This window comes from Fringilla coelebs (assembly GCF_963513975.1).
Source record: "Fringilla coelebs genome assembly, chromosome: 5".
In the NCBI taxonomy this organism is placed as follows: Eukaryota; Metazoa; Chordata; class Aves; order Passeriformes; family Fringillidae; genus Fringilla; species Fringilla coelebs.
The window spans coordinates 47,008,284-47,018,941 of NC_140033.1; the positions used below are offsets into that span (position 1 = coordinate 47,008,284).

At 52.2% G+C, this 10,658-nt stretch overlaps 4 protein-coding genes across 4 annotated transcripts; 2 read left to right on the plus strand and 2 right to left on the minus strand.

The window, feature by feature from the left end:
• Positions 1-2,090: 2,090 nt before the first annotated feature.
• On the plus strand, positions 2,091-2,402 carry LOC311153619 (histone H4; the record flags this gene model as incomplete). Its single annotated transcript, XM_084205567.1, has 1 exon — positions 2,091-2,402. The coding sequence occupies one exon, from the start codon at positions 2,091-2,093 to the stop codon at positions 2,400-2,402; it is 312 nt and encodes a 103-aa protein (XP_084061693.1).
• A 999-nt stretch (positions 2,403-3,401) lies between these two features.
• Positions 3,402-3,812, minus strand: LOC311153599 (histone H3.2; the record flags this gene model as incomplete). The annotated part of the gene is made up of 1 exon (XM_084205545.1): positions 3,402-3,812. The coding sequence occupies one exon, from the start codon at positions 3,810-3,812 to the stop codon at positions 3,402-3,404; it is 411 nt and encodes a 136-aa protein (XP_084061671.1).
• A 949-nt stretch (positions 3,813-4,761) lies between these two features.
• Positions 4,762-5,175, plus strand: LOC311153621 (histone H3.2; the record flags this gene model as incomplete). The annotated part of the gene is made up of 1 exon (XM_084205569.1): positions 4,762-5,175. The coding sequence occupies exon 1, from the start codon at positions 4,765-4,767 to the stop codon at positions 5,173-5,175; it is 411 nt and encodes a 136-aa protein (XP_084061695.1). The 5' UTR covers positions 4,762-4,764.
• A 990-nt stretch (positions 5,176-6,165) lies between these two features.
• LOC311153620 (histone H4) lies at positions 6,166-6,477 on the minus strand (the record flags this gene model as incomplete). The annotated part of the gene is made up of 1 exon (XM_084205568.1): positions 6,166-6,477. The coding sequence occupies one exon, from the start codon at positions 6,475-6,477 to the stop codon at positions 6,166-6,168; it is 312 nt and encodes a 103-aa protein (XP_084061694.1).
• Between the last annotated feature and the right edge of the window lie 4,181 nt (positions 6,478-10,658).

Sequence of the window (10,658 nt, forward strand, 5' to 3'; positions counted from 1 at the left end):
TGGTTTGTATGGGGCTGTGTTTAGAATTTGTGCTGAGCACCAGGTTGAGTATATGGTGATGTCTCTGTTGTTGCTGAGCAGGGCTCACACTGACCCAAGGCCTTTTCACCTTTTTGCGCTGCCATAGCGGGTGAGGAAGTTGGGGATGCCTGGGAGATTGTAACAAGACACAGCCAGGCCAGGTGGCCCCAACTGACCAAAGGGATATTCCAGACTTTATCACTTGATGCTCAGTCTATAAAGCTGGGGCGAGGAAGGAGGAAGGGCAAGGCATTTCAAGTGATGGCATTTATCTTCCCAAGTGAGCACTGCAGCGGTCAGGCCTTGCTCTCCCAGAGCTGGCTGAACACCTGCCTGCCCATGGGAAGTGCTCAATTAATTCTTTGCCTGAAATTGGTTTTCTTGTGTGTGAGGCCAGCTTTTGCTTTCCCTATTAAACTGTCAGCCTATGAGTTTTCTTGCTTTTACCCTTTTGATTCTCTCCCCAGTCCCACTGGTGGAGGAATGAGCAAGTGCCTGCATGGTTCTTGGTTGCTTCCACAACAACTGGAAGAGTTCCATCTGTCCTACAAGCATCATCGCTGATCATCACAAGATAAATATTAATCTCCTACACCTGTAGAACAAATAATTTTATATTAATAGGTATAAACTGATGTAAATGCTGGCTGGCTATCTGCAAATGAAAGTACGTATCATGGTGGTGGCCAAGCATAACCTGTATTAAATAACATACAAATAAAAGGTCTACAGAGAGACAAAAGTCCCCATTGTCATCTCCCCTCAGAAGGAGAACTTTTGAGAAAAGGTGGTGAAAAAGGAGGAATAAAACCAAACAAACAGTTAGGGCTCAAATGCAAAAATTTAAAAATTACCAAGCAAAACCTTTTCATATTCAAGAAGCATTGTATAGTAATAGGCATCCATTGGAAATAGGGAAAAGAGGGGGAGGATCAAACAAATTGAGAAATAGCTGACTAGCAAAAAATCCCCAAACCTGTGCACTGCACACAGGTTAAATTAACCAGAGGATAACTCCTGCCAAGAAAGACGGTATGTAGCCACTGTGTGGGATGGCATTTATTTGACAATGCTTCCAGAACCAAGTAAAAATAACTCAACTATATATTTATAGTAAATTTAAATAATAACTCAGACAGAAAAAGTAAAAGGAGGTGTGTACATGCAAAGCTTGAAGCCTTTCAGGAGCCACGGCAGCAGAATGGACTTATGGAGCCAACAGATAACCCAGCACAAAATAACACTTTTTGTGTTCAAAAAGTAATAAATTGTGAAGAAAGAAATTTCAAAAGTAATGCTTCATAACGTTTTGATAAAGAACAGGACCATGACAATTATACAACCCACAACATCCTTAAAAGCACAGACAAAATGCAGATTTTTTTCATGGGCACATCAGTAAGAGACACAAATCAGTTCTTAGCTCATCAGTCCCATAAACACAATGAAGTCACAGAAATATTAAGTCAGAGATGTGGGACTCGCAAGGCTTTCCTACAAGGCACCAAAAAAAAAAAAAAAGTCCCACTCAAAAGAGGAAAAGAAATATAAATCGCAGCACATTACACGCCCTTCTCAGCCTTCGGCAGAAAGTGTTCATTTACCGTAGAAGCGGGACCACGGCGCACACTCTCTGTCCCCTGCCCGGCCGGGCCCTTTGTCGGGGCACAGCTCGCTGGCGGCGGAGCCGGGCGGGACGCGGCTCTGCGGGCCCCGCCGCCGCCCCTATTGGCCGGGCTTTGGTGCAGCCCCGCGGCGGCGGAGCCCCGCTCCGTAGCGGCACCGAGCGCCCGCCGGCGGGGCCGGGCAGCCGGGCCGAGCGCGGCGGGCACGGGGGGCCCCGGCCGGGATCCGCTCCGGGCCCCGCCGGGTTGGGGCTCCCGGGGGCGGGGCCGGGCCCGAGCCGGGAGCGATGGCGGCAAAGGCCCGGCCCGCGGGGGGAAGGGCGCGCACAGAGCCCGCCCCGGCCCGGCCCCGGCGCAGTTCTCAACCAGGTCGGACCGCCGCCCTTATACAGACGCGCGGGGCGAGGCCCAGGTTATTCAGCTGAGAGCAGTGGTAGTGGCAGTATGTCTGGTCGGGGTAAGGGTGGTAAGGGGCTCGGCAAGGGCGGCGCCAAGCGCCACCGCAAGGTGCTGCGTGACAACATCCAGGGCATCACCAAGCCGGCCATCCGCCGCCTGGCTCGGCGCGGCGGCGTCAAGCGCATCTCGGGGCTCATCTACGAGGAGACGCGCGGCGTGCTCAAAGTTTTCCTGGAGAACGTGATCCGCGACGCCGTCACCTACACGGAGCACGCCAAGAGGAAGACGGTCACGGCCATGGACGTGGTCTACGCCCTCAAACGCCAGGGTCGCACCCTCTACGGCTTCGGCGGTTAAACTCGGTTCCTGTAACAGCGTACCGCTTCTACAACACAAAGGCTCTTTTCAGAGCCACCCACAAATCTCAGAAAAAGAGCTTTTAATCACTCTTTTCAGTAATATAACTGCATGTTTGAGGTTGGGTGAAAGCGGAAGGGATTTAGTTCTTCTCGGCTCCCCTAAAAGCCCACTGCTGCTTAACCCACTTTCCTGTGGTCTAGGGGGTAAAGATTCGCATTCAAGATGGGCGGCAATATCCCCATCTTTACACGGGAGACGAAGCGAGGGCAACGACTGTAGTGCTTCACTGGGGCCTCTCGCTCCTGTAGCAAAAGACCTTCTGCAAGTTACATCCTTTATTTCCCTCTTTCTCTTACACACTGAGCACCACCCGCTCAACCCAGACCCAGTTTCTAAAGGGCAGGGGAAGAGACATCCAGGCGAGAAAAAATAAACCCGGGGGGTTGGTAGCTCGGGGCCAGCCGCCGTGGCCCTAGCCGCTGTCGCGGCACCGCTTTTACCGCGGCAGCCTGCGAGGGGAAGGGACCTCCTGAAATGGCGGCGCCCTTCCCTCTGCCATTCGGTGGGCGGGACGGAGCGGGAAGAAGAGACGGCCAAGAGCACCCCTTAGCGCCCTACGGGCTGCGCATCAAGGCGCTGCGAGCCCCGTGCTCTAAAGCCCTGCTGCCCTCTCGCCGCCCTTCTGAGCGAACCGCTCTCGCCTTCACCCAGCACAGCACAGCCCCTTACTCCTTTCTCAGCCCCAGCGGCTTTAGCCTGTGAATCTCACAATGACCGACACACACGGGGCACAAGGGGACGGCAGGGCAGGACCCTACGGAAGGCTCGCACTCCCCCAGTAAGCCCAGAGTTGGCACTACACCTTGGGCACTCTAATAAAACGCTCAGCAGGGGCTGCCCCTGCCTGCTCCGCAACACAGAGACAACAGCTCTCTCCAGTGGCTTTGTGGTGGCTCTTAAAAGAGCCTTTCGGTTTGAAGGAGAAGGGCAGGGAGCTCAGGCACGCTCGCCGCGGATGCGGCGGGCCAGCTGGATATCCTTGGGCATGATGGTGACGCGCTTGGCGTGGATGGCGCACAGGTTGGTGTCCTCGAAGAGCCCCACCAGGTAGGCCTCGCTGGCCTCCTGCAGCGCCATGACGGCCGAGCTCTGGAAGCGCAGGTCGGTCTTGAAGTCCTGCGCGATCTCGCGCACCAGGCGCTGGAAGGGCAGCTTGCGGATCAGCAGCTCCGTGGACTTCTGGTAGCGCCGGATCTCGCGCAGCGCCACCGTGCCGGGCCGGTAGCGGTGCGGCTTCTTGACGCCGCCCGTGGCCGGCGCGCTCTTGCGGGCAGCCTTGGTGGCCAGCTGCTTGCGGGGCGCCTTGCCGCCCGTCGACTTCCGCGCCGTCTGCTTCGTGCGCGCCATCGCTGCCTCTGACTCTGATCGGTCTCGGATGTAGCAACTCGCTGCCTCCCGCCCCATTTATAGAGCGCGGCGGCCCCGCCTCCCTGCCGTTGATTGGTCAATGTAGCGGAGAATTTAATTGGGTTACAACTGAAGCCGCTCCGAGCCTCAGTGGCTCCAAACATATTTTGTGTTGTTTCCTTTTTGTTTGAAAAGAATCAGCATCTGTCGATTTTAATTGCATTCTATCTATTTCTAATATTTATTTTTCCCGAAGTTGTTTCCGAATGGTAGTATCGGCTTTGCATTTTAAGAAATGCAGTTATTTTTAAAGCTTTATCTGAAGAGGACGACAATCCCCCCAAGCCCCACACCAGTCAAAACAAACTTATAAGCAAGTAAGCAAAACAGAAAAAAAAAAAAAACCGAAACAAACATTAAAACCCCAGCAAACAAACAATTAAACAAAAAAAGAAGCAGAAAAAAAAAACCCACCACGCAAGTATTTGTTTGAGAATGCATGCAAAGCACCCCATTCTTTTGTTCCTACTTCCATAAGAATATAAGATGACAAAATATAAGCGTCCAGTTTAAATAGAGAATAAAATATGAGTAAGCAAACCTGATTACAAACAAGGTTTCGGCAATTTTGAGAGAAACTGTATTTTATCTTTGCCCACTTTAAGTGGCAGAGTAATTTAATTAATTAAGGCAAGCGGTTAAAAAGCAGCCACGTCCGCTCGGAAGAAAGGGGAAGACCAAGGGAAAAGGCTGGTTTGGTATTGGTATTTAAGAGCAGAGCTCAGCATAAGAAGGGGTTAACGCGGGATTTTCAAACCTTCCCCCTGAGCGCGGCTGTTTCCATCGCCCAATCAACAGGCAGCGATGGGATATAAAAAGGGGCCGGGGAAAGCTCCTCCGATTATTGTTGTTTTCTTTCCTGCTGCTGCCGCAGTGTGCAGGCCGTGTTGCGATGGCGCGCACGAAGCAGACGGCGCGGAAGTCGACGGGCGGCAAGGCGCCCCGCAAGCAGCTGGCCACCAAGGCTGCCCGCAAGAGCGCGCCGGCCACGGGCGGCGTCAAGAAGCCGCACCGCTACCGGCCCGGCACGGTGGCGCTGCGCGAGATCCGGCGCTACCAGAAGTCCACGGAGCTGCTGATCCGCAAGCTGCCCTTCCAGCGCCTGGTGCGCGAGATCGCGCAGGACTTCAAGACCGACCTGCGCTTCCAGAGCTCGGCCGTCATGGCGCTGCAGGAGGCCAGCGAGGCCTACCTGGTGGGGCTCTTCGAGGACACCAACCTGTGCGCCATCCACGCCAAGCGCGTCACCATCATGCCCAAGGACATCCAGCTGGCCCGCCGCATCCGCGGCGAGCGTGCCTGAGCTCCCTGCCCTTCTCCTTCAAACCGAAAGGCTCTTTTAAGAGCCACCACAAAGCCACTGGAGAGAGCTGTTGTCTCTGTGTTGCGGAGCAGGCAGGGGCAGCCCCTGCTGAGCGTTTTAGAGTGCCCAAGGTGTAGTGCCAACTCTGGGCTTACTGGGGGAGTGCGAGCCTTCCGTAGGGTCCTGCCCTGCCGTCCCCTTGTGCCCCGTGTGTGTCGGTCATTGTGAGATTCACAGGCTAAAGCCGCTGGGGCTGAGAAAGGAGTAAGGGGCTGTGCTGTGCTGGGTGAAGGCGAGAGCGGTTCGCTCAGAAGGGCGGCGAGAGGGCAGCAGGGCTTTAGAGCACGGGGCTCGCAGCGCCTTGATGCGCAGCCCGTAGGGCGCTAAGGGGTGCTCTTGGCCGTCTCTTCTTCCCGCTCCGTCCCGCCCACCGAATGGCAGAGGGAAGGGCGCCGCCATTTCAGGAGGTCCCTTCCCCTCGCAGGCTGCCGCGGTAAAAGCGGTGCCGCGACAGCGGCTAGGGCCACGGCGGCTGGCCCCGAGCTACCTACCCCCCGGCTTTGTTTTCTCTCGCCTGTCTGTCGCTTCCCCTGCTCTTTAGAAAGAGGATCTGGGTTGAGCGAGAGGTGCTCGGTATGTAAGAGAAAGAGGGAAATAAAGGATGTAACTTGCAGGTCTTTTGCTACAGGAGCGAGATACCCCAGTGAAGCACTATAGCCGTTGCCCTCGCTTCGTCTCCCGAGTAAAGATGGGGATATTGCCGCCCACTTGAATACGAATCTTTACCCCCTAGACCACAGGAAAGTGGGTTAAGCAGCAGTGGACTTTGGGGGAGCCAAAACAAACAAAATTCCTTTCGCTTTCACCCAACCCTTAACAGGCAGCTATATTATTTAAAGAGTGATTAAAAGCTCTTTTTCTGAGATTTGTGGGTGGCTCTGAAAAGAGCCTTTGTGTTGTAGAAGCGGTGCCCTGTTGCAGGAACCGAGTTTAACCGCCGAAGCCGTAGAGGGTGCGACCCTGGCGCTTGAGGGCGTAGACCACGTCCATGGCCGTGACCGTCTTCCTCTTGGCGTGCTCCGTGTAGGTGACGGCGTCGCGGATCACGTTCTCCAGGAAAACTTTGAGCACACCGCGCGTCTCCTCGTAGATGAGCCCCGAGATGCGCTTGACGCCGCCGCGCCGAGCCAGGCGGCGGATGGCCGGCTTGGTGATGCCCTGGATGTTGTCACGCAGCACCTTGCGGTGGCGCTTGGCACCGCCCTTGCCGAGCCCCTTACCGCCCTTGCCCCGACCAGACATACTGCCGCACTCAGATAGACGAGAGCAATACGCTGGAACTCGCCCCGCGCGTCTGTATAAGGGCGGCGGTCCGACCTGGTTGAGAACTGCAAGGGGAGGCGGGGTCTCTTGCCCGGTCTCCGCCCGGCTCCGCCTCTCCTCCCCCCGCCCCGCGCGGCTCCGCTCGTGATTCCCGCGAGACGCGGCCGCCGCGCTTTGTGGGCCGCCTGCCTCTGCCGCGCGCGGCGGCTCCGCCTCTCCAGCGCGGGCCTGGCCTCGTCCCGCGCTTCCAGCGGCCGTGGGATCGCGGAATATTCTGAGAAGGGAAGGGACCCATAAGCATCATCCAGCCCGACTCTTGAGTGGTTGGCTCATACAGAGATTGAACGTACACTACTGCCCTTTTTATCACGGGGTTATAACCAGCCGAGTCAATGTCGGGCCGCGCTTCTTTGTCTCTGCCCGTCCCTCGGCTGCTCTCGGGTCCCGCCCCGCTGCCCCCTGCCCTGCCGGCAGTTCCACGGCACCTCTGGGTCTCCGTCAGCAGCAGGAGCGGGGCCTGCCACCCCCGGCCCGCCTTTCGGGCTGCGGCGCCCCTTCCTCCTCCCTCCCCGCGGGTCTGCGGCAAAATCCGACCAATGCGGGGCCTCGCCCGGCGCTCCCGCCTCCCCGCGCCCCGTCCGCCTCCCGCTCGCGGGGAGCCCCACGCAGCCGTCTCTCCCGGGCCGCGCTGCCTTTGTTTGCCTCGGCCATGGCGGCCTCACGGTTGTTTTTGTCTCCCCGGACATTCCCACGGAGTGAGCTGCTCCTTGCGGAGCTGCGGCTGGGCACGCAGCCACTGCCGGTCGGTGCGAGGGGAGCCGGGGCCGAGCCCCTGACCGGCTCGAGGGGCTGCAGAGGGAGCGTCTAGGGCAGAGACCCCCTGGAGGCAGCTCGGAGGGGCTGTTTGGGAGCGGGACCGGCCTTCCAGGGCGGCCCAGCCCCCGCAGCGCTGGCCGCAGGGCTCCGCGCTCGCTCCCGGCAGCCGCCGGCCTCGGGAAGAAGCATCCGCCGCCGTACACCGAGGTCCCGCAAGCGAAAGAAAGCATTGCGGATATCACAAACAACTGTCTGTATGACATCTGGAGGGTGAACACCAGCGAAACAATCTTTATTCCTATGAGGAATCCAGAATTTTTTCCCGTGTGGTTCACGCTTTTGCAGAAAACATGTCATGCATGCTGCTTGCAGTATGTTGGACTGTATTTGTGAAGTGAATGAATAAATATTGAGAGAGTTATGAGACTATATTTCTAAATGAAATCTGTTAAGATTTTAAATATTACTTGCACAGAAAATAGCTGATATGTCTTAGGTGCTTGCCAATTCTTATTATTATGTCTGTTAAACATGACTACTGCTATAAAATCTTTCATATCCTATAAAAATTGTGCAGTTATTTATTTAAGTTTATTCCTTAATATAATGTAGAGAACCTCAGCAACATCTCCAAAATATTTCTGGGAATAAAATAATCCCTGAATTCAGGAGGAAATGTAATTGAGATAGTCATGCTTTCAGTTACAGGTGACAAAAAGCTACAAATCTTTTTATTTATAAGTATCACTGTGAAGTCCTTTTTCTTTCAAATTTAAAGTACTGCCACTCATAAATACAGTATAAGGAGGAAAAGATATTTTTAATTTAGGTTAGGTTTGCTTTTTTGACTGAAGTCAGACCGTTTATAGACTAACTGGAAGATTTGTCAGTAGTGAACCTGCCAGGCTGGTGCCCAACATTCCTGTTTGGCTCCACAGAGTCCTGCTTTGTTCTTCATATCTGAAAATCTGTGTCTAGCTATGTTTCCTGAGGCAGTTAGAAACAGCATTCAGATTACTTAAGAAACCTGAAAGAAATTGCACAAAATATTTTGCTACGTCAAAGGACTAATTTATTCCTAAGGCTTCCTAAATGCAGCACGAGGATCCTGGTCTAACTTTTCCTTCCAGCAGTATAACCACTGCAAGACTTGGAATGTTCCCTTCCATTTCTGCCAAAGATGGGTGATGGGAGAGGCTGAGACCAGTAGCCTAAAGTAAAGAAAACACATTAGATACAACTTAACATCGTGCCTTCTAGAAGGCTGCCTTGCCTAGGTGTTGCTGCAAGTGTGCACGGACACATTTCAGACACGTTTTCCTTCTGTTGGGGATATATTCAGTTCTTTTATGGATCAGAGCATTTTCTTAGGCAAAAATTTTAAAAGAGACAAAAGAAAATTTTACTGCTCAATAAAATCTCTAATAAAGTGATTTCTACTGTTGATTGGAGATAATTTTTTTTTTTAGATCAAAGTTTAGTGTCCAATCTGCATGTTATAGAAACTATATTTTTCTCATGAATTTGGGCACACAGCACTAGGGGTTAAATGAGAAAGGAAACCTTTGTAAAACTCAGGTTAGTTAAGAAAATTAAAAATGTGTAGCTTTTCAAGTGTGCATTAATTAGGACAGTTGCCCTAGTTCCTCATTAAACTATAATGAGGAAATTGCATTTGTTTATTACAATAAGGCAACATCTCACTATGACTGCACAAGAGGGCATGTAATTAGTAAAAAAAGTCATTGCATCAGTGGATTATGGCCAACTTCAAAGCTGCTTGTAATTTTCTTGAGAGCTTAAGTGGCAATTTAAATCCGTATCTGTATCTGCTGCAACTGTCATCATAGGTGTAATAATATGCACACTAAAGTAATGTAAGAGCTGTTCAATAGGTACATTTTTCCTAGCATTGTAAGAAATATAGATGAAAGGAGCTAGAAAAGCTCTTTGAATATTTCACCATGCAGTTTTAAGTCCTTTAAAATATAGACTGACATCACTGAGTTATCCCCAAGCATAACTGTCATCTATAGCATTTCAGGGACCTTGGCTGGAGATTCAATTTTTATTTTTGTCATAAATTCTTTAGAATGTGAAGGTGCATTGCAACCCAGTGACACAGCTAAGGTACCATGTGATATGGATTTCCTCTTTCCTACTGCTTATTGCATATGCAAATGAGATAAATTCATTTATTTAAACTTGCCTAGCTGCATTCCTTCATCCACTGGAATTTGCCTGAAAGCTGTCTTTAACACCAGGAGATTTTCCAGCTCTCCTACCACTTAATCCATCTGATTTACTGGATTTTTAAATTTTGGACCGCATGACTTGATGGCAGCAGCTGATGAAACCACTGCTGGCCAAGACAAATCCGGGGAGTGTTCAGGGGTGGATGTGAGTGTCACAGAGGATGAAACTCCAGGTACTGAGGTGAGAAGACAAACGAGTGTAGTAAGTGCTTGGAATGAAATTCTGAAAAAAATAATGAATTCCAGGAAGGATTTGGAGGGATACACTGGGCTTAGCTCCACACTCAGAGGATGAGGCCCTCTCTTGTTCTGCCAGCTCTGACCTCCACATACTGGAGTCTGTCCACAGAGGAAGCCAACTCCTGCTAAGATACCTCTACCCCACAGCCTTTTTTCTGGAATTCTAGTGCTTTGACCTAGAGATACACACCTGTGGCCCTGAAAGCCCATCCTACAGAGAGCTGCAACAAAAGCAGCCTGGACTGAAGGCCTGGGTAGGTGATTCTCCTGTTCTACTCAGCAGTCCTGAGACCCAGCCTTGAGCGCTGCACACAGCTCTGTGATCCTCTGGCATAAAAATGACGGGAATCTGTCAGAGCAGGTCCAGAGAGGGCCACAGAAATTATCAGAGGCTGGGTCATCTCTCCCATGAAGAAAGGCAGAGAGAGCTGTGGTTGTCTGGCCAGGGGAAAAGCTGAGAAAACCTTACAGCAGCCTTCCAATACAGAAAGGCTTCTTTTCAGCCCTCTAGGGACAGGAGGAAGGACAATGATTTCAAACTGAAAAAGGCCACTTTTAGATTGCACACAAGTAAGGAATTTTTTTTGCAAGGAGGCTTGTGGGACACCAAACAAGGCTGTCCAGAGAAAATGTGGATGCCCCATCCCTAGAGGATGCCATCCCCAGCCAGGCAGGATGGAGCTTTGAATAGCCTGGGCTGGTGAAAGTGACCCTGCCCACAAGCAGGGTTTTTTTTGGATGAGATAATCTTTAATGGTCCCTTCCAACCCAAAGCATTCTGAGACTGAAATTTTGTGACAAACATGTATGCAGAGATCTCTCCTGGAAACTAAGCATAGGAAGCTCATG